Source organism: Rana temporaria, chromosome 5 (assembly GCF_905171775.1).
Source record: "Rana temporaria chromosome 5, aRanTem1.1, whole genome shotgun sequence".
Lineage (NCBI taxonomy): Eukaryota > Metazoa > Chordata > Amphibia > Anura > Ranidae > Rana > Rana temporaria.
In genome coordinates this window covers 412,147,902-412,172,841 of record NC_053493.1, presented here as the reverse complement: position 1 = coordinate 412,172,841, position 24,940 = coordinate 412,147,902, and the positions used below count along the sequence as shown (strand labels likewise).

At 43.3% G+C, this 24,940-nt stretch overlaps 1 protein-coding gene across 1 annotated transcript in view; it reads left to right on the top strand.

The window, feature by feature from the left end:
• The first annotated feature begins 6,375 nt into the window (after positions 1-6,375).
• LOC120941576 (cytochrome P450 2C29-like) overlaps positions 6,376-24,940 on the top strand; it is a 110,519-nt gene continuing 91,954 nt past the window's right edge. Inside the window, exons 1-2 of the mRNA XM_040355056.1 lie at positions 6,376-6,591; positions 16,951-17,134. Of these exons, the coding sequence (XP_040210990.1) occupies positions 16,955-17,134 (180 nt within the window). The 5' untranslated portion in view covers positions 6,376-6,591; positions 16,951-16,954. The remainder of the gene's footprint in view (positions 6,592-16,950; positions 17,135-24,940) is intronic.

The following is a 24,940-nucleotide window of genomic DNA, read 5'->3' as shown; positions in this document are numbered from 1 at the left end:
GAACGCTCCGACGGGCCCGTCGCTCTAAATCTACGTCGTTTACGTCGAGTTACGCCGTGTAAAAATAGGGCTGAGTCCTATTTGACTAAGCCCTATTAAGTATGGTCGTCGTTCCCACGTCGAAAATTCAAACTCTACGTCGTTTGCGTAAGACGTCCGTGAATGGCGCTGGACGCCATTTATGTTACCGTCTAAGCAAATGACGTCGGAGCGACGTCTGTTAGCGCAATGCACGTCGGGTAAGTTACCCGACGGAGCATGCGCAGTACGTCCGGCGCGGGAACGCGCCTAATTTAAATGGGACTCGCCCCATTAGATTTGGCACGCCTTGCGCCGGACACATTTAAGTTACACCGCCGCAAATTTCAAGGTAAGTGCTTTGTGGATCGGGCACTAACTTGGCCAATTTGCGGCAGTGTAACTTAAATGGGAAAAGTTAAGTTACGCCCGATATTTGTGGATCTGGCCCTAAATGTCTAATCCTTCTCCAATACCATTTAATTTTTGGACATTGCCACCATATATAAGCCATATCTCCAATCTGTCTGCATCCGCGCCAGCACAATTCTGAAGCTTCTTTCTTATATTTGTGAGCCTTTTCTGGAGAGATATATTCCACCTTGTCAGACATTTATAATTTAATTCAATTGTTTTACTGTTTGCTGACGAGGTATGCACTCTTCTCCATATTTGTTTTAATTCTAGAATACTCAAAGAGGATCCCAATTCCTCCTCCCACTTTTTAATATATGGTGGAATGTCCAATTGCTCTACTTCTATTAAATTTGTATAGATCTTAGAGATAACTCCTTTTCCTACTTCTCCTTGACTGATTCTCTCGAGGGGACGTAGGTTTTCCACAGATCTGCACGGCTGTGGGAGAGCCTCAAAAAAATGTTTTAACTGGGCATACCGCTATTCGGTTATCTCTATTACCTCCCCTCTGTCCTTTAATTCCTCATAGGTGCTTAATTTATCTTGCGTCATGACATCCTTCAGCTGAGCATTTTTTTTCCTAATCCATTTCCCAAATATCTTCTCTAACCCCGGTGCAAAATATTTTGAGTCTTTTAATGGCATAAATGGTGAATTAAAATCCCATTTTTCCCTCTTGTGCACTTTGTCCCATATTTTAATAGCGTGCCGTGTAATGCTATGCGATTGCTTACCTAACTCCCTATATTTATCTGGAATCCAGATAATACTCCCTAATAAAACGTTGCTCATATGGTATTCCATGCTTACCCACTTTTTTGCCTAATGTCCCTAATCCAGTCTATCACTCTTGTGAGAATTACTGCTTCATAATAACTTCCTATGTCTGGTGCTCCCCATCCCCCTTGTGTCTTATTTCTTTTTAAAGTTGCCCAGCTGATGCAAGCTTTTTTACCCTGCCAAACAAATTTTAGTAAAATCGTTTGTAGAGTCTTAAAGTACTTCTGGGGTAGAGCAATCGGTAACATCTGTATCTTATACATGATTTTGGGCAAGATTACCATCTTAAAAATATTAATTCTCTCCCCCCCCCAGGATATCTGACCCATAGTGAGTCTACTAAGTTCTATTTTAATATCTTCCAGCATAGGTACAAAATTTACTTTATAAATCCTCTCTTTTGAGATTGCTATTTTTCCCCCTAAATATTTTATTTCCTTTTTCCCCCACACAAATGGGAACTCCTTTTGATAAATATTTTGGTCTTTCTTCGCTATATTGATACTTAGAGTTTCTGATTTAGTTGGATTCATTTTAAAATTGGACATCTCTCCATATTGTTTCATTAACTTTAACACATTTGGTAACGTTGTTCTCGGGCATGTTAAGTAGAACAGGATGTCGTCCGCGTAGGCCGCGAGTTTATGTTCATCCCGTCCTACTTCTATACCCCTAATATCTGGATTCTTCCTTATTCCCCTTAATAGTGGTTCTAATTAGTGTTGCTCACGAATATTCGCATTGCGAATATTCGTTACGAATATGGCATATTCGAATATTCGCGAATAACTCGAATTTCGCGGCCAATATTCGCTATTCCGAATATTCTTATTTTTTCAATTTTATTTTTAAAACAGATCACATCCTAGTGATCTCCATCTAAAAGCATTGCTGGTATGATTAGAGACCCTGGGCCGAGTAGCTAAGCTGAGGCGATCCTTTTATGTTGCCGAATATTCGCAATCGCGAATATTCGATTTCCGAATATTCGCGAATACTTTCTCCGCCCTTCTTTTGCATCAGAGCCAATCAGAGTTCTCCTACCACAGTTGTCATAGGAGAGAGTGGAGTGTTTCTGTGCGTTTTTCCAGTGTATCACATCTTCAAAGAATTTTCCATCTTTTGTCCCGTGTCATCATCATTTGCATTTCACATCTTTAATGAGAATAATAATTGTTTAACATAAAGACATTTAAGAGATGTCAACGTAAACGGTTTACTTGTATTTTCCAAATCTATGGTTATTCAATATTTATTAAACTAATCAATATACAAATTGGTCAAAGTAAACCCTCAAATCTATATAATAATGTATTTATTTTAATAATACCTTGTTAGTTGCAGGGTCCATTACGTAAAACCACACTTTTTCCAAAGGGCAGGTGAAATTGAATGTTTCAAAATTTCGCAATCAATTTCGCATTCGCATTAGCGAAATTTCGCAATCAGTTTCGCATTAGTGAAATTTCGCAAAAATATTTTTTTTATAAAATATCACGAATATTCGATTTTAGCGAATATTTCACGAATATTCGGCTATATATTCGTGATATATCGCAAAATCGAATATGGCGTATTCCGCTCAACACTAGTTCTAATGCTAGGACGAACAAAAGGGGGGACAGGGGACAACCCTGTCTTGTGCCATTGTAAAGTTCAAATGCACCAGACAGGGTCCCATTAATTTTTACTCTTGCACCAGGTTTATTATACCTTAATCCATTTTAACATTTTTGGACCTATTCCTATTTTCTCTAAAGTCTTGTATAGAAAGCCCCAGTCTACTCTATCGAACGCTTTTTCCGCATCTACTGACAAGAGTAGACCTGGGGCTCCATTATCTCTAATTTTCTGAATGGCTAACAACGTTCTGATTCCGTTATCTCTCCCCTCCCGTCCTGGTACAAAACCAACCTGGTCCGTGTGTATCAAGTCCCTCATCATTCCTTTCAACCTCTCTGCTAATATTTTGGAGAAAATCTTGGTGTCACAATTCAATAGGGAAATTGGTCTGTAATTCGAGCAAAGTGTACTATCCTTCCCCTCTTTCAGGATTAAAGTGATAGTAGCTTCTATAGCCTCTTTACACATGTCCCACTTTTCACCTAAGCCATTCATATACGAACACATTTTCGGAGCCAGAATATCAATGAACTTTTTATAATAAAGAACCGTTAAGCCATCTGGTCCTGGACTCTTACCATTTGGCGCGTTTTTGACTATTTCTCTGATTTCTTCTTCTGAGATCGGGGCTTCAAGCTTATTGAGATTATCTTTAGATATTACCTCCCACTCTATTTCTTTTAGAAATTCATTTGTTTTTTTTTCCTTTAACCTTAGTTCTTCCTTAGTCTCCTGTTTCTTAATTGAGTAAAGTTTTTCATAGTATTCTTTAAAACTCTCCACTATTTCACTGGTTTTATGTACTACTTCACCCCGACTTGTTTGTATTTTTTCAATATAATTAACATTTTTTTTTTTTTAATAAGTTTGCTAAATGTTTCCCTGGTTTATTGTCCCATAAATACCTCTCTTTCTTTACTTGGTTAAATGTTCTTCTGGTTTCTTGTTCTATTTGCTCTCTTAAGTCCTCTCTCTTGATGTTTAATTTTAGTAAAGTTTCTTTGTTTCTATCTTGTTTATGTTGTTGTTCTAGATTATACATTTCTTTTATGAGTGTTATTCTATTCTCCTTATCTCTTTTTTTTTTTCCGCCCCCATCTTAATTAGTACTCCGCGCACAAAAGCCTTATGGGTCTCCCAGACTATGTCCTCTGTTAAATTTATTGCAAAAAATTCCTCCAGTTCTAATTTTATTCTGGTTTCTATGGGCCAAATCCACAAAAGGGATACGACGGCGTAACTGCTGTTACTCCGTCGTATCCCTGTTCCTAACTATGGAACTGATCCACAGAATCAGTTTTCCATAGTTAGGGAAAAGATCCGGCATGTGTAATTGAATTACACTGCCGGATCTTAGGATGCAGTACCGCATCCGCCGCTGGGGGCATTTCGTGTCGAAATGCCGCCTCGGGTATGCAAATTAGCACTTACGGAGATCCACAAAGCTTTTCAGCTTAGTTTTTTCTCCGTAAGTTTTAGTTTGCATACGCAAAATTAGGGCTGCTTTTACAAGGTGTAAAGTTAGTACACCATGTAAAAGCAGACCTTTCTGTCCAGCGACGCGATTTTTTTTAAAATTAGATTTTTTTTTTTCCCGCCGTATCTTTTTTTTTTCCCGACGCAACTTTATTGACCCGTCGCAATCCACAAAGCTCAGTGTAACGTAATTTCGCGTTATGTACGTCGGGAAAATGACGTCACGAGCATGCGCAGTACGGCCGGCGCGGGAGCGCGCCTAATTTAAATGGGAATCGCCCCCATTTGAATAGGAACGCCTTACGGCGGCGTTACACAGCCCAACATTTCTAGGTAAGTGCTTTGTGGATCGGGCACTTAGGTAGAAATTTTAAGGCAGTGTAACTTAAATGGAAAAAAATAAGTTACACCGGATCTTTGTGGATTTGGCCCTATATCCTTATCCTGTAGGAGTTCTTCATTTAACCTCCACTTCCTATTATTTTCCCGTTTCTCCCCTATTTTTAGTCGTAATGATACAGGCGCATGGTCAGAGAAGGTCGCTATTCCTATACTGGAATTACTTATGTTTTCTAAGGAACTGTGCTCTACCAAAAAAAGGTCAATCCTCGAGTAGGTCTCGTGTACAGGGGAGCGGAATGTATAGTCCTGCTGTTTATTATGTTGTATCCTCCATACATCTACTAATTGAGACTGATGGAGTTTTTTTTTCAGTTTGTTCCTCCATGCCATTCCGGTCCCCTGTGCACGAGACGTACTATCTAAGTCTGGATCCATGTGAAAATTAAAATCACCTCCTATTATAGCCATTCCCCGTTTAAACTCCATAAACTCAGTTATTGTCTTTATTAGATAGCGGATGGGATTTTTGTTTGGACAATATATATTTGCCAATGAGATTTCTGCCCCATTCAGTTTTCCTCTCAGAAACAAGTATCTCCCTTCTGGATCTGCCCTCCTCTCATCTACTATAAACCTAATCTCCTTGGCAAAACCTATAGCGACCCCTTTCGCTCGGCTGATTGGAGAATCTCCAAAATACCATAAGGGGTAAAATTGTGTCATATTTTTGCGGTTTGCTTCTGCAGTGAGATGAGTCTCCTGCAGCATGATCCACATCCCCCTTCAATAGACTGAGCTCCTTCATTATATTTGCGCGCTTAATGGGTGCATTTAGGCCCCTAACATTATACGATATTATGTTTATCTCCGACATTTTTTATGAAGTCTTCAATACACTAAGCTCCTTCATTGCGTGCTCAATGGGTGCATTTAGCCACAAACATTTTTAAAACAGGTTCTATTTTTTTTTCAAAACAGGAGGGTGTTGTCCAACAGAGGGGTTAAGAAGGTACCACTGAGGACAACGAAGAGGGCTACTATGGCATGAACGGACGCGAGTATTATATAAAAAATATAATTTTATTGGATAATTAATGATAGTACAAAATATATTTTGTACTATCATTAATTATCCAATAAAATTATATTTTTTATATAATACTCGCGTCCGTTCATGCCATAGTAGCCCTCTTCGTTGTCCTCAGTGGTACCTTCTTAACCCCTCTGTTGGACAACACCCTCCTGTTTTGTATGCATTGTATTGGCTACGGCAGTGACTCCTCTAATGGTGGAAGTGACTAATTGAGTACATATGTGATATCAATAGAGGTAGTGGGTGGGTACATGCTCAAATCTTTTTTTCTTATGTTCTATTTTTTTTTCACCAATGGGAAAAAAAACGATGGGGACCACACACGATCGGTTTGTTCCGATGAAAACGGTCCATCGGTCCATTTTCATCAGACGAACCGATCGTGTGTACAGGGCATTACTGTTAAAACAAACCGACCATTAAAATTATAGACTGATCATTTCTTTCAGTGGAAAAATTTAGCAGGTGACCAAATATTTTTTCCCCTCACTTTAGTCCTATAGCCACCGGCAATAATCACATAAAAATCCCAACAAACTGGTTGCAACCAAGTTGAACGATCAATTAACTTCATTTGTACTTGGGATCTGGAAGTTCTTGTTGGTCAGGTAAATAAGGTAAAACTGGTATACAAGACAAGACTATATTACAGTAACACGTACACCTTTTTTACAGGTACTGATGGTTTAACCCATCAAAGGATCTATTGGGAGGATCTGTAATGAGCAGTCAACTAGAAATAACTCCACTGGACTGCAGTCAGGATCATTCACACCAAGTCACCATTAAAGATACAGGGAAAGTACTAAACGTTCAGAGGTGCCTCTTCTACTAAAGAGCAGGTAAGGATCATGGCGTTCTCTTCTGGAGCCGATCATTCTGTATCTTCTACCCAGTGTATTGAGTTCCTGAAAAGCATGACTATTTATTATGTATACTTCCAATCATGTGCATGTTTTCCATAGGATCTCTTGAAGGAGGATTGTAGTCTTTGTAATGCTTTTAACTTTTTATGTACAGAATGAATGGAAGAGATCAGCTGTGTACAACCTTATTATTGTATGAAAATGTCTTAATATCCCTTTTTATCTGTACAGCTTGGCCCGGATTCAGATAGGAGTTACGACGGCGTATCTCCGGATACGCCGTCGTAACTCTGAGTTGCAGGGTCGTATCTATGCGACTGATTCATAGAATCAGTTACGCATAGATTTCCCTAAGATCCGACCGGCATAAGTCTCTTACACCGTCGTATCTTAGGCTGCATATTTACGCTGGCCACTAGGTGGCGCTTCCGCTGATTTAAGCAAGGAATATGCAAATTAGGTCGATACGCCGATTCAGAAACGTACGTCCGCCCGTTGCATTTTTTTACATCATTTACGTTAGGCCTTTTCCGGCGTAAAGTTACCCCTGCTATATGAGGGGTATCCTATGTTAAGTATGGACGTCGGGCCAGTGTCGTATTTTCCGTCGATTACGTCGTTTGCGTAAGTCGTTCGCGAATAGGGCTGGGCGTAATTTACGTTCACGTCGAAAGCATTGGCTTTTTGGGGGTTAATTTGGAGCATGCGCACTGGGATACGTTAACGGACGGCGCATGCGCCGTTCGTAAAAAACGTCAAATACGTGGGGTCACATGTAATTTTAATAAAACACGCCCACATCATCCACATTTGAATTAGGCGGGCTTACGCCGGACCACATACGCTACGCCGCCTTAACTTAGGGCGCAAGTTCTTTCTGAATACGGAACTTGCGCCCTAATTTACGGCGGCGTAACGTATCTGAGATACGTTACGCCCGCCGATAGATACACAATTGCAACTGAATCTAGGCCCTTATATATAACTATACATGTACATGGAAGGCAGACGTGTCTAATCATTTCATAGGCAGGCTCTGCATGCGGCTTTGAATGTTATACAATGCAACTTGTGTGCAACAAAGTCCATTAATATTTTGTCAAAGCCTAATGGCGCGTACACACGATCATTTTTCGGCATTAAAAAAAACTTTGTTTTTCAGCATGTCCAAAAAACTATGGCCCAGATTCTCAAAGGGCTTACGACGGCGCAGCGCCATGTACGCCGTCTTAAGTCCTAATCTGGGCCGTCGTATCTATGCGACTGATTCTTAGAATCAGTTACGCATAGATATCCATTAGATCCGACAAGCGTAAGTCTCTTACGCCGTCGGATCTTAAATGCAATTTTTTTTTGCCCGCTAGGTGGCGCTTCCGTCGATTTCCCCGTCGAGTATGCAAATTAGCTAGATACGCGAATTCACGAACGTACGTGCGGCCGACGCAGTAAAGTTACAACGTTTATGTTTGGCTTTTCCCGGCGTAAAGTTGCCCCTGGGTCTATGAGGCGCAGTCAATGTTAAGTATGGCCGTGGTTCCTGCGTCGAAAATTTATAAAATTACGTTGTTTGCGTAAGTCGTCCGTGAATGGTGCTGGACGTAATTTACGTCCACGTCAAAACCAATGACGTCCTTGCAACGTCATTTAGAGCAATGCACGCTGGGAAATTTTAGGGACGGCGCATGCGCAGTTCGTTCGGCACATGGACGCGCTTCATTTAAATTAAACACGCCCCCTACCCGCCGAATTTGAATTCCGCCGGGTGATTTACGCTACGCCGCCGCAACTTTACAGGCAAGTGCTTTGTGAATAAAGCACTTGCTGAAAAACTTGCGGCGGCGTAACGTAAATGAGATACGTTACGCCCACACGCCGATCTCTGTGAATCTGGGCCTATGTTTTTCTAATTTCATCATTAAAAACGACGTTGCCCACACACCATCGTTTTTAAAAAATTATGAACAAAGCGCGGTGACGTACAACACGTACAACGGCACTCTAAAGGGGTAGTATTTGCCTTTTGGCTGCTTTAGCTGATTCCGTGTTAGTAAAAGACGTTTTGCGCTTTTCTGTCTGTTACAGCGTGATGAATGTGCTTACTCCATTATGAACGGTAGTTTTACCAGAACGAGCGCACCCGTCTCATAACTTGCTTCTGAGCATGCGCGGGTTTAAAACGTCGTTTTTGCCCACACACGATCATTTTTTACAACCCGAAAAACTACATTGTTTAAAACGGCGTTAAAAAATGCAGCATGTTCGAAAAAAAATGTTGTCGTTTTTGAGAAGCCGAAAAATGATGTGTAGCCCACACACCATAATTTTAAATGACGTTTTTCAAAACAACGTTTTTTTCATGCCGAAAAATGTCTATGTCATGAAAAACACATTGCAGTATAAAGTATAAGGGCACTTTCACTCTAATGCCCCGTACACACCATCACTTTATGTGAGGAAAAAAAACGACATTTTCTGTGAAGTAAAAAATTACCTTTTTGAAACTTCAATTTTCAAAGACGAAGTTGCCTACACACCATCGTTTTTCTCACAATGTTCTAGCAAACCGAGGTTACGTTCACCACGTTTTTCCATTGAAGCTCGCTTCATAACTAGCTTCTGGGCATGCGTGGGTGTAAAAACGTCTTTTTAAACGACGTTTTTTGCTGCACACGGTCAATTTCTGTGAAGTAGAAAACGACGTTTTGAAAAACGACACATAAAATTGAAGCATGCTTAAAAAATTTTTGGTCGTTTTTTACAAGACATAAAACAACGTTTTCCCCCACACACGGTCAATTAAAGTGACGTTTTTAAAAATGTCGTTTTTTTTCATCACATAAAGTGATGGTGTGTACGGGGCATGAGGCGGTGGGGGGCGGTAGCGGTAAAGTGCTGCTAGTTTTAGCGGCTCTTTACCGTTGTTTTATCTGCGCTTTTCACACGCTATCGGCACTTTTAACTCCCGCTAGTGGCAGAAGAAGGGGTTAATAGTGCCCGTGTAGCGCAGCTGCTGAAGCGCTTTGCAGGCACTTCGGCAGCGGTGCCCATTAGGAGCCGATTCACCCAGGTCTGGGGAGGCCGCGGATCGCATTCCAAAAGGGCCCTGTGCAAAATTCAGGCAAAAATTCGGACCTGCAAGAGTACAGATAAATGCATATATCTCGGCCCCTTTTTTTTATTGAATAGAGGAACAAGACAGAGTTGTCCCTTGTCTACGCTCCTTTTTGCACTGGCTGAAGAATCCCTGGCTGAGGCTATCCCTGGTTGTAGAGATATAGTGGGGTTTCAGAGATATACAGGCGACGAAAAAGTAGCACTCTACGCAGGCGATGCCCTTGTGTTTCTAGGGGGATACACATACTTTTTTGTTCACAGTTATCTCGCTTATAGACACTTATGGGACATACTCAGTAGGGTTGTCCCGATACCACTTTTTTAGGACCGAGTACAAGTACTTTTTCCATGTACTCGCCGATACTGATTACCAATACTTTTTTTAATCTCATGTGACAGTGGCACATGTGTCAGTATTTTTTATTTATATTTTTAAAAAAAATTCTTCGATATTTTCTTTTTTTTCAAGGGCTACTACAGCCCTTGAAAGTGTGTTTTTTTTTATTATTATTATTTATTATTATTATTATTATTATTTATTGCAAATTTTTTTTATCAGCCCTGTTGGGGGGCTTTGGTGAGATATCAGGGGTCTTTACAAACCTCTGACATCTCCCCTTTGAAGCAGAGAAAGGGACTAAGGACAGAGATTCCGCAGTCCCTTTCTCAGCAGCCTCAGCTGCGCTAAAAATGAACGGAGAGAAGACAGCGGCTCCTCTCTATTCATAAACTGAAACATTGCAAACACAGTTTACGATGTTTCAGTTATCTGAATGGACAGAGTCAATGATCACTGACTCTGTACATTCGGAAAAGGTAGGAGCCGGATTTACCGGCTCCTACCTCCGCTCTCCATCCTGACAGATCGAGGGGGACAGCAGCACGGAAGGGGAGAAGAGAGGGGGACATGGAGCATCGAAGGGGAGAAGAGAGGGGGACACGGAGCAGCATGGAGGGGGACACGGAGCAGCATAGAGGGGGATACGGAGGGGGACACAGAGGGAGACAGCAGCGGAGCAGCAGGATGAAGGGGGACTGGAAAAGGATGCGGGGACAGTCAGCGGTGATTGTGTGTGGGAGAGTTACAAACACTGATCACCGCTGATTTCACTAAAGCAGCTGAAAGACGGACTTTGAAACCTATACAGGGTGATCAGTGCTTGTAACTCTCCCACCTCACTGATCACCCTGACTGCCCAGGTATCGGGTGAAGCATCGTGGCACTTGCCCCAGTACAAGTACTCAGGCAAATGCTCGGTATCGGTACGGATACAGATACTAGTATCGGTATTGGGACATCCTTAATACTCAGGATTTAATAATCAGTAATAATTCCCATTGATCCGATACATCTGGAGCTTCCACTTCCACACCAGGCTCACCAAATTAAACAAGTTACAGCATTTAAATATCTAGGAGTGATAATTACCCCAAATGTCAATGAATACATTGACAAGAATGTACTCCCTGGGCCAGATTCACGTAGATGGGCGTATTTTTGGGTGGGCGTAACGTATTTGATTTATGTTACGCCACGGGTAGGGGGCGTGTATCATTTAAATGATGCGCGTCCCCGTGCTGAACGAACTGCGCATGCACCGTCCCTAAAATTTCCCATCGTGCATTGCTCTAAATGACGTCGCAAGGACTTCATTGGTTTCGACGTGAACGTAATTGACGTCCAGCCCCATTCACGGACGAGTTACGCAAACGACGTAAAATTTTCAAATTGCGACGCGGGAACGACGGCCATACTTAACATTGGATACGCCACCTAGGGGCCAGCTTTATCTTTACGCCGGCATACCTCTTACGGAAACAGCGTATCTTTACTTCGACGGGCAAGTGTACGTTCGTGAATCGGCGTATCTACTCATTTGCATATTCTACGCCAAACTCAATGGAAGCGCCACCTAGTGGCCAGTGTAAATATTGCACCCTAAGCTACGACGGCGCAGGCCGTCGTATCTTAGGCATGTTTAAGTGTATCTCAGTTTGAGCATACACTTAAACATACGACGGGCTTAGATTCGGAGTTACGTCGGTGTATCTACTGATACGCCGGCGTAACTCTTTGTGAATCCGGCCCCCTCTTGTTGGAAAATGTAGACAACAAAATAAAACCTGGTGTAGATTCCCATTGACTGTGATAGGGAGAGCGAATTTGGTGAAGATGGTGTTGATGCCCCAATTGTTATATGTACTACATAACTGTCCTGTTTGTTTGACATTAAAACTATTTAAGACTATAGATGCGATTTTCAGAGACTTTTAGGTAGATTCACAAAGAGTTAGGCCGGCTTATCAGTAGATAAGCCGACCTAACTCTGAATCTACGCCGGCGTTTGTTTAAGCGTATGCTCAAACAGAGATACACTTAAACAAAGCTAAGATAGGCTGGCTTGCGCCGTTCTATCTTAGCTTGCAATGTTTCTGATGGCCGCTAGATGGCGCTTCCATTGCGGCCGGCGTAGATTATGTAAATGAGGGGATACGCCGATTCACGAACGTACGCCAGGCCTACTCCGTCGAATTACGTCGTTTCCGTAAGGCCATAGGCGGCCTAAACTTATTCCACCTATGAGGTGGAATAACAATGTTAAAGTATGGCCACTGTTCCCGCCGCGAGGTTCGAAATTTTTGCGTCGTTTGCGTAAGTCGTCCGCGAATCGGGAGTTACGTCGTTTACGTCAACGTCGAAATCAATAGGCCCGTACGGCGTACTTAGCCGCAATGCGCACTGGGAAATGTAGTCGCCCGGCGCATGCGCAGTGTCAAAAAACGTCAATAAACGTGAGGTCAAGCCTCATTTCCATACAACACGCCCCCCTCCAAGCAATTTGAATTAGGCGCCCTTACGCCCGCTCGTTTTAGGCTACGCTGCCGTAGATTAGCATTTAAGTAGATTGTGAATCACTACTAGCCTAACTAATTTACGGCGGTGTAGCCTAAACAGGCTAGGCTAGGCCGCCCTAAAGTTAGGCCAATGTGTGTGAATCTACCTATATATATATGGAAAAATGGGAAACCTAGAATTAGATTCAAAATATTCCAACAGGCGAAGGATGGAGGGGGAATAGCAATACCCAACGCAAGACTATACTTTATAGCAGCATAAATTCCAGCATTGGTATGGCTGGGAAGAGGTAGATATGCAGGACCCTATACAGAATATTATAATTTCTCAATTTAAGATATCCCCATTAGTACAGCGAATAGTATCCCATAATTTTTATAAGAATAGAAAGTTTCCTACCTTCCATTTAAGTCTCAGGTTATGGGAGGCAGATTGTATCATCACTAGGAATGAGCTTCGAGTTCGAGTCGAACTCATGTTCAACTCGAATATTGCCTGTTCGCCTGTTTGGCAAACAACGAACAATTTAAGGTGTTTGCGGCAAATTCGAAAAGCCGTGGAACACCCTGTAAAAGTCTATGGGAGAAATCTCCCATAAAAGTGCTAATTTTAAAGGCTAATATGCAAGTTATTGTCCTAAAAAGTGTTTGGGGACCCGGGTCCTGCCCCAGGGGACATGTATCAATGCAAAAAAAACGGCCATTTTTTTCGGGAGCAGTGATTTTGATGATGCTTAAAGTGAAACAATAAAAGTGAAATATTCCTTTAAATTTCGTACATAGTATGCCTGTGAGGTAGCGCCTGTTTTCCGTGCTTAGAACTGTCCCTGCACAAAGTGTCATTTCTGAAGGAAAAAAAGTCATTTAACCACTTGACAACCGGGCCTATTTTGGCACTTTTCTCCTTCGTGTAAAAATCTAAATTTTTTGCTAGAAAATTAATCAGAACCCCCAAACATTATATATTTTTTTAGCAGACACCCTAGGGAATAAAATGGCAGTCATTGAAACTTTTTTTCTCTCACATAGAAATGGCGCAATAATTTTTCAAACGCCTTTTTTTGGAAAAAAAAAAGGGTTTCATGGATTAAAAAATAACAAAACAGTAAAGTTAGCCCAATTTTTTTGTATAATGTGAAAGATTATGTTACGCCGAGTAAATAGATACCAAACATGTCACACTTTAAAACTTTAAAACACTCATGGAATGGCGCCTAACTTCGGTACTTAAAAATCTCCATAGGCGACGCTTTAATTTTTTTTACAGGTTACTATTTTCGAGTTACAGAGGAGGTCTAGTGCTAGAATTGATGCACACGCTCTAACGCACGCGACGATACCTCACATGTGGGGTTTGAACGGAGTTTACATATGTGGGCGGGACTTGCATGCGTGTTCGCTTCTAAGCGCGAGCTACCGGGGATAGGGGTGTTTTAAAAAAAAAATGTTTAATTTTATTTTTATTTTACTTCATTATTTTATTTTTACACTTTTTTTTACAATTCTTTTTTGATCACTTTTATTTCCTATTACAAGGAATGTAAACATCCATTGTAATAGGAATCACTGTGACAGGTCCTCTTTATGGAGAGATGTGGGGTCAATAAGACCCCACATCTCTCCTCCAGGCTTACAAGCATTAGATCAGTGAAAAAAATTCACCGATCTAATGCCGACAGCCGCGAACGCGGCTTTGTTTACTTACAGGTACCGGGCGTGAGGTCATAACGTCGCGCCTGGACCTCCGACGGTCATAGAGATGACTGGTGACCATAAGCCGGACGTACGTACTTTCGTGAATCTTGCTCATTTACATATTCGACGCGTAAATCAACGTAAGCGCCCCTAGCGGCCAGCATAAATATGCACCCAAGATACGACAGCGTAGGAGACTTACGTCAGTCGTATCTTGGCAGCATTCAGGCGTATCTAGTTTTGAGCATAAGGGGCATAGATACGACGGCGCATCTGGACACTTACGCTGCGTATCTGGAGATACGCCAGCGTAAGTGTACCTGAATCTGGCTATATAACTTTCACAAAGACCAAATAATATTCACTGATTTGTACTTATTTTTACTAAAGATATGTAGCACTATACATTTTGGCCAAAATTTATGAAGAAAAATTACAAATTTTCAAAATGTTATAACGGAATTGGAAAAAAACTTTTTTTTTTTACAGAATTTTCAGTCTTTTTTTTTATAGTGCAAAAAATAAAAACAACAACGGTGATTAAATACCACCAGAAGAAAGCTCTATTTGTGTGAAAAAAAGGACAAAAATTTCATATGGGTACAATGTTGTATGACTGAGTAATTGTCATTCAAATTGTTAGAGCACCGAAAGCTGAAAATTTATTTGGTTAGGAAGGGGGTTTAAGTGCCCAGTGGTCAAGTGGTTAAGGGGAACACCACATCAAATAAAAAAAAATTATGTGGGGTTCCCACAAATAGCCTGGGCGCCGCCCCCCTCCTGTAGGCACAAAAAAAAAAATATATATATATATATATATATATATATTTTTTTTTAAATGGCCCCTTTAAGAAAAAAAAAAAAGAGTCCTTTAATAAAATCAGATTTGGCGCCGGACACCATTGCCCTAGGAAGCGCCACGTCAATGCAATCACAAGATTGCAAACGTGGCGCTTCATTTGCGGGCCTTTATCCCGCCTTGCGGCGCATTGCAAAGCGCCGATTAGCTTCCTGTGCGTCCAGGTTCCACTATGGGCGCCGGGAGCATTGCTATTGCTGTTACTTCCGGGTTTCATCTTACAGACGAAAACCGGAAGTGATGTCACGCAGCAGCTCCGTTCTTTACACTGCCCGAGCGGAGCTGCCAAGGTAAGCAGAGCTGGCCACCATGCCTCGTGGTTCATTCATACAGTATATGGATTGGAATTCTGTAGTGTCTGATCGACCCCCAAAGTCATCAGCAGTGCACTGGTCCTGGAGTTAACCTGTTCCCCACCCATCCACCTCGGAGCCTGTTATTGTAGTTAGACTGCTGGGATATGGTGGAGGTCAGGGGCGGACTGACCATTGAGTCACTCGGGCACTGCCCGAGGGCCCCATGCCACTGGGGGGCCCCATCCGGGTTGCCAGGCTCAGTAAAACCAGGGACAGTATGTAAAAATCAGTTTTTTTTTTAGATCTGTCCCTGATGTCCGAAAATGACATGCTTTTAATGTGAATATCCCAAGATTTTAGCTGCCCGCCTCTGCACTACCTCCTGGCGTGGTGGTCATCTGTAAGCCAGAGGGGCCCCATAATCTTCTATTGCCCAGGGGCCCCATGAGTTGTCAGTCCGCCCCTGGTGGAGGTTCACCTTCCAGCAGGACAACGACCCTAACGTACAGCCAGAGCTACAATGGAATGGTTTAGATCAAAGCATATTCATGTGTTAGAATGGCCCAGTCAAAGTCCAGACCTAAATCACATTGAGAATCTGTGGCAAGACTTGAAAATTGCTGTTCACAGACGCTCTCCATCCAATCTGACAGAGCTTCAGATATTTTACAAAGAAGAATGTCTCAGGGGGGCGCCATACAAATGCACACCACACTTTTCACATATTTATTTGTAAAAAAAAAAATTGAAAAACATTTATCACTTGGGGGCTTAAAGCGGGGGTTCGCCCTGTAAAAAAAAAAAAAAAAGTTTTTTTTTATTAGACAATTAAATTCGGCATCGTAGCGCGAGCTACGGTATGCCGGTCTTACATTTTTTATGCCCGTACTCACTGCGGTATCGTTGATTGAAGAATCCGGGGAATGGGCGTTCCTCTGGTGAGAGAAGGTGATTGACGGCCGGCCCTGGCACGTCACGCTTCTCCGGAAATAGCCGAAATAGGCTTGGCTATTCACGGCGCCTGCGCATAGCCTGTGCGCAGGCGCTGTGAATAGCCGAGACCTACTCCGGCTGTCTTCGGGGAGCGTGACGTGCCAGAGCCGGCCGTCAATCATCCTCCCTCTCCATAGGCACGCCCATTCCCCGCGGGAGTCGGATTCTTCAATCAACAATAGCACAGTGAGTACGGGGTTTAAAAATTTAAGACCGGCATACCGTAGCTCGCGCTACGATGCCGAAAGTAATGGAATAATGGGGTGAAGGAGGGTGAACTACCGCTTTAACTGATCATTTCTTCTGTATAATTCTCCTTTAAGGGGGCGTGGCATGGGGTGTGTCCTATGCCCAACGACTTTTGCTAATAGGTGTCCCTCGTTCCCATCTCAAAAACTTGGGAGGTATGCGGGAAGAGCCAAAATGATAATGTTAAGTAATGAATTTGAACCAGTCATATCTCCGTTATTCAATGTGAAGGGCTATACAGGAATATTGGCCATATCTATTTGTCTCTTCCAGGAAGATGGAATTCTCTGCAATCCTCGCTCTGTTGGTCACTCTCCTCATCACCCTCCACTTTATCATATCATGGTGGAGACAGCACAGACGGTACAAGTCACTGCCCCCCGGACCCACCCCGCTGCCCTTCCTGGGAACCCCGAAGTATATGGATTTCCGATATACCGTTATAAATCTCACAAAGGTAAGTGACCTTTGGAATCTAACCAACCTCTGAGAAACTGTACTAAGTGGTTGTGAAAATACACCCACCGGACACTTTATTAGGTACACCTGTTCCATTGCTTGGTATGACAAATTGCTAAACAGCCAATCACATGGCAGCAACTCAAAGGGGCTGTAAAGGTACAAATTTTTCCCCCTAAATATCTTCCTTTTCCTTAGTGCAGTCCTCCTTCACTTACCTCATCCTTCCATTTTGCTTTTAAATGTCCTTATTTCTTCTGAGAAATCCTCACTTCCTGTTCTTCTGTCTGTAACTCCACACAGTAATGCGAGGCTTTCTCCCTGGTGTGGAGAAAGCCTCTTGAGGGGGGAGGGGGCGAGCAGGCAAGTCAGCACACTCTCTACTTTGCAGATAGGGGCCCAGATTCAGATAGGAGATACGACGGTGTATCTCCTGATACGCCGTCGTATCTCTAAGGCCGGCCGGTCGTATCTATGCGACTGATTCATAGAATCAGTTACGCATAGATATGCCTAAGATCCGCCAGGTGTAACTGTGTTACACCGTCGGATCTTAGGCTGCAATTCCAGGCCGGCCGCTAGGTGGCGCTTCCGTGTCTTTTACGAGTCAAATATGCTAATGAGCATTTACGCCGATTCCGAAACGAACGCCCGCCCGTCGCTTTTTTTTTTTACGTCGCTTGCGTTCGGCTTTTTCCGGCGTATAGTTACCCCTGCTATGTGAGGCGTATCCTATGTTAAGTATGGCCGTCGTTCCCGCGCCGAGTTTTGAATTTTTACGTTGTTTGCGTAAGTCGTTTGCGGATACTGATGGACGTAATTTACGCTCATGCCGAAACCAATGACGTCCTAGCGACGTCATTGGGAGCAATGCACGCCGGGAAAATTCGCGGGGAGGCGCCTGATTTAAATACTACACTCCCCCTAGCCACGGAATTTGAATTCCGCCGGGGGATTTACGATAAGCCGCCACAAGTTTTGAGGTAAGTGCTTTCTGAATACAGCACTTGCCTCAAAAAATTGCGGCGGCGTAACCTAAATCAGATCTAAAGATCCGCTAACCTATCTAAATCTACCCCATCGTCCCGCCTTGCCAGCCAATAAAAAAAAAATGGAAAAAAATTGAATTTCTTCATCAAATTAGGCCAATATGTATTCTGCTACATATATTTGATTTAAAAAATCCAATAAGCGTACATTGATTGGTTTGCGCAAAAGTTATAGCGTCTACAAACTATGGGATAGATTTTTCTTTTTATATACTAGTAATGCCAGTTATCAGCGTGTGTGTGTGTGTTTTTTTTTTTCGGGACTGCGACATTGCAGCTGACAAATCTGACACTAATGCCGCGTACACACGATCGGACATTCTGACAACAAAACCGTGTTTTGTTTTTTTCCCTGACGGAATGTTGGCTCAAACTTGTCTTGCATACACACGGTCACACAAATGTTGCTCAGAAATTCCTATCGCCAAGAACGCGGTGACGTACAACACTACGACGAACCGAGAAAAATCAAGTTCAATGATTCCGAGCATGCGTAGGATTTTTGTGCGTCGGAATTGGATACACACGATCGGAATTTCCGACAAGAACTTTTGCCGTCAGAAAAATTGAGAACCAGCTCTCAAACATTTGTTGTCGGAAATTCCGACAGCAAATGTCCAATGGAGCCAACACACACGGGTCGGAATATCTGCCCAAAAGCTCACATCGAACATTTGTTGTTGGAAAGTCTGATCGTGTATACGCGGCATAAGGGGTTGATTTACTAAAGGCAAATACACTCTGCACTGCAAGTGCACTTGTAAGTGCAGTCACTGTAGATCTGAGATGAAGCTCATAAATTAGGGTAAGCTCTTCTGATTTTATCATCCAATTGTGTGCAAGCAAAAATGCTGTTTTTTATTTTCCTTGCATGTTCCCCTCAGATCTACAGCGACTGCACTTGAACGTTCATTTTCAAGTGCGCTTGGTTTTCAATTTCTTTTTATTAATCTTTTTATTCAAATATAAAACTTTTACATATATTCAAGAATCATTTACATTATACATTATTCACATAGGCCCAGATTCTCAAAGGGCTTACGACGGCGCAACGCAATGTACGCCGTCTTAAATCCTAATCTGGGCCGTCGTATCTATGCGCCTGATTCTTAGAATGAGTTACGCATAGATAACCATTAGATCCGACAGGCGTAAGGCTCTTACGCCGTCGGATCTTAAATGCAATTTTTTTTTTGGCCGCTAGGTGTCGCCTCCGTAGTTTTCCCCGTCGAGTATGCAAATTAGCTAGATACGCGAATTCCCGAACGTACGCGCGGCCGACGCAGTAAAGTTACGACGTTTACGTTAGGCTTGTCCCGGCGTAAAGTTGCCCCTGCTATATGAGGCGCAACCAATGTTAAGTATGGCCGTCGTTCCCGCGTCGAAATTTGAAAAGTTACGTCGTTTGCGTAAGTCGTCCGTGAATGGGGCTGGACGCCATTTACGTTCACGTCGAAAACAATGACGTCCTTGCAACGTCATTTGGAGCAATGCACCCTGGGATTTTTTACAGACGGCGCATGCGCAGTTCGTTCGGCGCGGGGACACGCCTCTTTTTAATGAAACACGCCCCCTACCCGCCGAATTTGAATTACGCCACGTGATTTACGCTACCCCGCTGAAACTTTACACGCAAGTGCTTTGTGAATAAAGCACTTGCATGAAAAACTTGCGGCGACGTAACGTAAATGACATACGTTACGCCGCCGCAGAGATACGCCCGATCTACGAGAATCTGGGCCATAAATTATACAAAATTCCGAGACTTGATTATAAATTACTTTTATCATTAAAACACATTACCCTTCAATGTTCATCTACTCCCATTGCCTCAATTTTCCCCATATATTCATCAAAAAAAAAAAAAAAAGTAAATAATAAATCACCCCTCCCCCTCTTCCCCCTTGTTTCTCCATCCTAAAGCCATATTGCCTCCCCTAAATGTTTTCTCTTAATTTTCCCTTTTTATTTATATAATTGTTTCATTCCTTCCGAGAGCCGAAATTCATCCCATTTTTGCCATATTACTGGCATTTGACTATTTTATATATCCTTCTTCTCTAATCTGTCTTTCCACATATTGTATTTCGTTCATTTCACAAATCCACACTACTATGTTTAAGTCTTTATCATTTCTCCAGTTACGAGCTATTATTGTTCTAGCTGCTGTTGTCATATGGTGAAAAATATCTTTCTTAACCACTTAAGCCCCAGGACCAAAATGCAGGTAAAGGACCAGGCCCCTTTTTGCGATTTGGCACTGCGTCGCTTTAACTGACAATTGCGCGGTCGTGCGACGTGGCTCCCAAACAAAATTAGCGTCCTTTTTTTCCCCACAAATAGTGCTTTCTGTTGGTGGTATTTGATCACCACTGCGGTTTTTATTTTTTGTGCTATAAACAAAAATAAAGCGACAATTGTGAAAAAAATTAAATGTTTTTTAAATTTTTGCTATAATAAATATCCCCCAAAAATATATACATTTTTTTTTTAGGTTTAGGCCGATACGTATTCTTCTACATATTTTTGGTAAAAAAAATCGCAATAAGCGTTTATCGGTTGGTTTGCGCAAAATTTATAGCGTTTACAAAATAGGGGATAGTTTTATTGCATTTTTATAAATTCTTTTTTTTTACTACTAATGGCGGCGATAAGGCGATTTGTTTTGTGACTGCGACATTATGACGGACACTTCGGACAATTTTGACACATTTTTGGGAACATTGTCATTTTCACAGCAAAAAATGCATTTAAAATGCATTGTTTATTGTGGAAATGACAGTTGTAGTTTGGGAGTTAACCACAGGGGGCGCTGAAGGGGTTATGTGCCACCTAATGTGTGTTTACAACTGTAGGGGTGTGTGGCTGTAGGAGTGACGTCATCGATTGTGTCTCCCTATAAAGGGGATGACACGATCGATGCAGCCGCCACAGTGAAGCACGTTTACACGCGGCTCTCCCTGTTCTTCAGTTCCGGGGACCGATCGCGGGACCCCAGCGGCGATCGGGTCCACGGGTCCCGCGGTCCCGGAGCTTCGGACCGGGTCGCGGGCACGCGCCCGCGACCCACGGCTGGGTAGATGTACAGGACGTGCCAAAACGTCCATCTGCCCAGCCGTGCCATTCTGCCGACGTATATTTACAGGCGGCGGTCCTTAAGTGGTTAATACACTTTTTATAATGTCTGGAATCAAAGATAACAAAGAAATATCTATATTTAGAGAAAATAAGCCCGAAGGCTGACGCTGCGCTAAATAATGAGTAATACCGTATTTATCGGCGTATACGGCGCACTTTTTTGCCCTTAAAATCAGGGCAAAATTGTGGGTGCGTGATATACGCTGATACCCGCTTCCCGCACTGTGTTTGAACTGTGCCGCCGACATATACCGAACGCAGTACATTCGGGTACACTCGGCCAGGCTCGGCTCCCCTCGCGGTTATGCGAGAGGAGCCGAGCGTGGCCGAGCATGCCCGGGTGTACTGCGCTCGGTATATGTCGGCGGCGGCGTTCAAACACAGCGCGGGAAGCATGTATCAGCGTATATCCGCGGACCGCTTTCATCGGACATGTCCCCTCGTGTGTACGAGGCCTTAGGAAAACTGCCAAAAACCGCCAGGCAAAAGTCTGCTGGTTGGCCGATTTTGGGCAGTTTTCCTGTCGGAAAAACTGCGAGGAGCATACACACGGCTGGGATTCCTGGCCAAAAGCTCTCCTCAGAGTTTTCACGTCGGGAAAACTGATCGTGTGTACGAACGAGGCTTAAGGGTCAAATAAGCCTGATATCTCCACACAATACTGGCAGAACTCCTGTCCTTGGATCATAACAGTTCCTTCATGAAACGGCTCAAAAGTACATCATGCAAAAAAAAAACAAAGGGATACTCTGCATAGCGTAATGCTGTAATTTTATTAGGAAATATCCCCCCAAAAACAATGTATGCTTACAGAATAAACGAACAAAAAAACGCGTATAATCATTAGCCTGTACAACACAGCGTATGTCCTCTCACCGCTTCCTGGGATTGCTGGTGTAAATTTGCCGTCCCCTCGAAATAACTCAACACACAGTCATTAATGTCTAACCTCCTGGCAACAAAAGTGAGTACACCCCTAAGTGAAAATGTCCAAATTGTGCCCCGTTTGCAATATGGCAAACAGCACAGAGACAAGACTCAAACCTTCTGGCACAAAGTCATTTGGAGTGATGAGCCCAACATTATGGTTGTGGGCTTGTGGCCAAAAAGCCTAAACGTTACTGTAGCGCCTGTGTACTTTCAGTCCAGGTGCTATTCCAAATTTAGAGGGGGATGAGAGAGTTATTTTGCTCTCATCCATGTGATTTGTGCAAATTCAGCCTCTGTTCTAGCTAGGGTTGTCCCAATACCACTTTTTTAGGACCGAGTACAAGTACCGATACTTTTTTTCATGTAGTCGCCGATACCGAATACCGATACTTTTTTTAAATGTCATGTGACAGTTTTCAAACCACAATACAGACTAAGGATATTTTCTTTAGAATTATGAAGAACTCTAACTCAAGACATTATAAAAGAATAAAAATGAGTAAAAATGAATAAAAATGTTTTATTTGCTTGTTACGCAGTAGTAAAAAACTCAAAGAATTTTCATAGAACATGTTGATAAATACAAAAAAAGTATTCTATTTAGGTATCGGGAGCATTTGCGCGAGTACGAGTACTCCCGCAAATACTCGGTATCGGTCCCGATACCGATACTAGTATCGGTATCTGGACAACCCTAGTTCTAGCTGGGCTGTACTGTCAGTTCATTCTGTGTTCCTGAGGTGCCTTTCCATCCCGGGGCAACAGGTGGCAGCAGTGGAGTTCAGGTCAGAGCACCTTCCTGCCAGCAGCCAATCAGAGGAGGTTTTCCCTCGCGGGGCATGCTGGGGGAGGGTACTTCTTGAGCAGACGCCATCTTTGGGGGAGAGAGTTACTGTGGTTCCAGTTGCGGCACCCACCTTTAGGGTGTGCGCACATTACGGGCCCCGGCGATATGACCTACCAGGCCCGGGGTGCACGTGCTACGCGGTGTTTCCAGTTCTGGGCTATGTTGGCCCGGAGCAACTGAAGCTGTGAGGGGGTCCCAGTGATTTACTGGGTCCCCAACTTCTGTGAGGAAGATCCCAAGCGAGTTGTGCTGTTCGGTGGGGAGTCAGTCTGAGGTGAGCCCGGAGGCAGGCGATCCAACAGGGCCTAGACAATCCATCAGGGTTGCTGGACACTGAGAAGTTGTATGTTGCAACTTGTCAGTCGGTGATCCAAAACCAAGAGAGCTACCTGAGGGAGATTCAGGCAAAATTACATTGTTGAGGAGGATTCGCTCTACTATCGGCGTTCGAGAGTAAGGGGCCTGTGGCAGAGGTTCCACTCCTATTTCTATTTCAGCCAAGTCTGTGGCAGAGACTTGTTCCTTCTTAAGGTTCCGAGTGATACCCTGGCTGCCAGGTCGGTGTGAGAGGCCTGTCCAGGTACACTATACCCACTTCGGCTGGAGTGGCGACGAAGTATCGTTAGAAGCAGGACTGCTTCTGTATGTTTATGGCCTGAATCTGCAACTCTCCTTTTTCATCCCTCTTTCTTCTGTCTACTCCAAGTATATTGTTTTCCGTGTTGGGCAAGAATAAAAGCACAGAAAACGACACCCTGCTGTTTGGACATTCCGTCATTGCTTTCACCACCTTATCATCATCATACCCCTAGACCAGGGATATGCAATTAGCGGACCTCCAGCTGTTGCAGAACTACAATTCCCATGAGGCATAGCAAGACTCTGACAGCCACAAGCATGGCACCCAGAGGCAGAGGCATGATGGGACTTGTAGTTTTGCAACAGCTGGAGGTCCGCTAATTGCATATCCCTGCCCTAGACCAAGGGTCTCTATACTTTTCAAGCAAAGGGCCAGTTTACTGTCTTTGAGACTCCATGGGGGGGCTGGATTCTGACCAATGGGGGTAGAAAATGCCCCAGGCCCGAGCATCAGTGAGAATAAACATGGCCCCAGTGTTGGTGGGCAGTAGGAGGAGGAATAGTGCTCCATCATTGCTATTAGTGGAAGAAATAGAGAGCCCTTTTGTTGGTGTCATTGGGAGGAATAGTGCCTCATATCATTGGGAGCAATACTGCCCCAAGGGCCGGATAAAGGCTAGCATAGGGCCACATCCGTCCCTCGGGCCGCAGTTTATAGACCCCTGCCCTAGACGCATCACAGAGGTAACACGCCATCCCTATCTATCCAGCGGCTCCTTCGGGGGTAGCGCTACATTACATTTGGAGAGGAGTCAACAAGGCCTATGATGAAAGGTCCACCATTCCTACTGTGAAACACGGAGGTGGATCACTGATGTTTTGATGATGTGTGAGCTTCAAAGGCACAGGGAAATTTGGTCAAAATTGATGGCAAGATGAATGCAGTATGCTATCAAAAAATACTGGAGGAACATTTGCATTTATCAGCCAGGAAGCTGCATATGGGACGTACTTGGACATTTCAACATGACAATGATCCAAAACACAAGGCCAAGTCGACCTGTCTTCGGCTACAGCAGAATAAAGTGAAGGTTCTGGAGTGGCCATCTCAGTCTCCTGACCTCAATATCATTGAGCCCCTCTGGGGAGATCTCAAACGTGGAGTTCATGCAAGAGAGCCCAAGAATTTACAGCAACTGGAGGCTTTTTGCCAAGAGGAATGGGCAGCTTTACCATCTGAGAAGATAAAGAGCCTCATCCA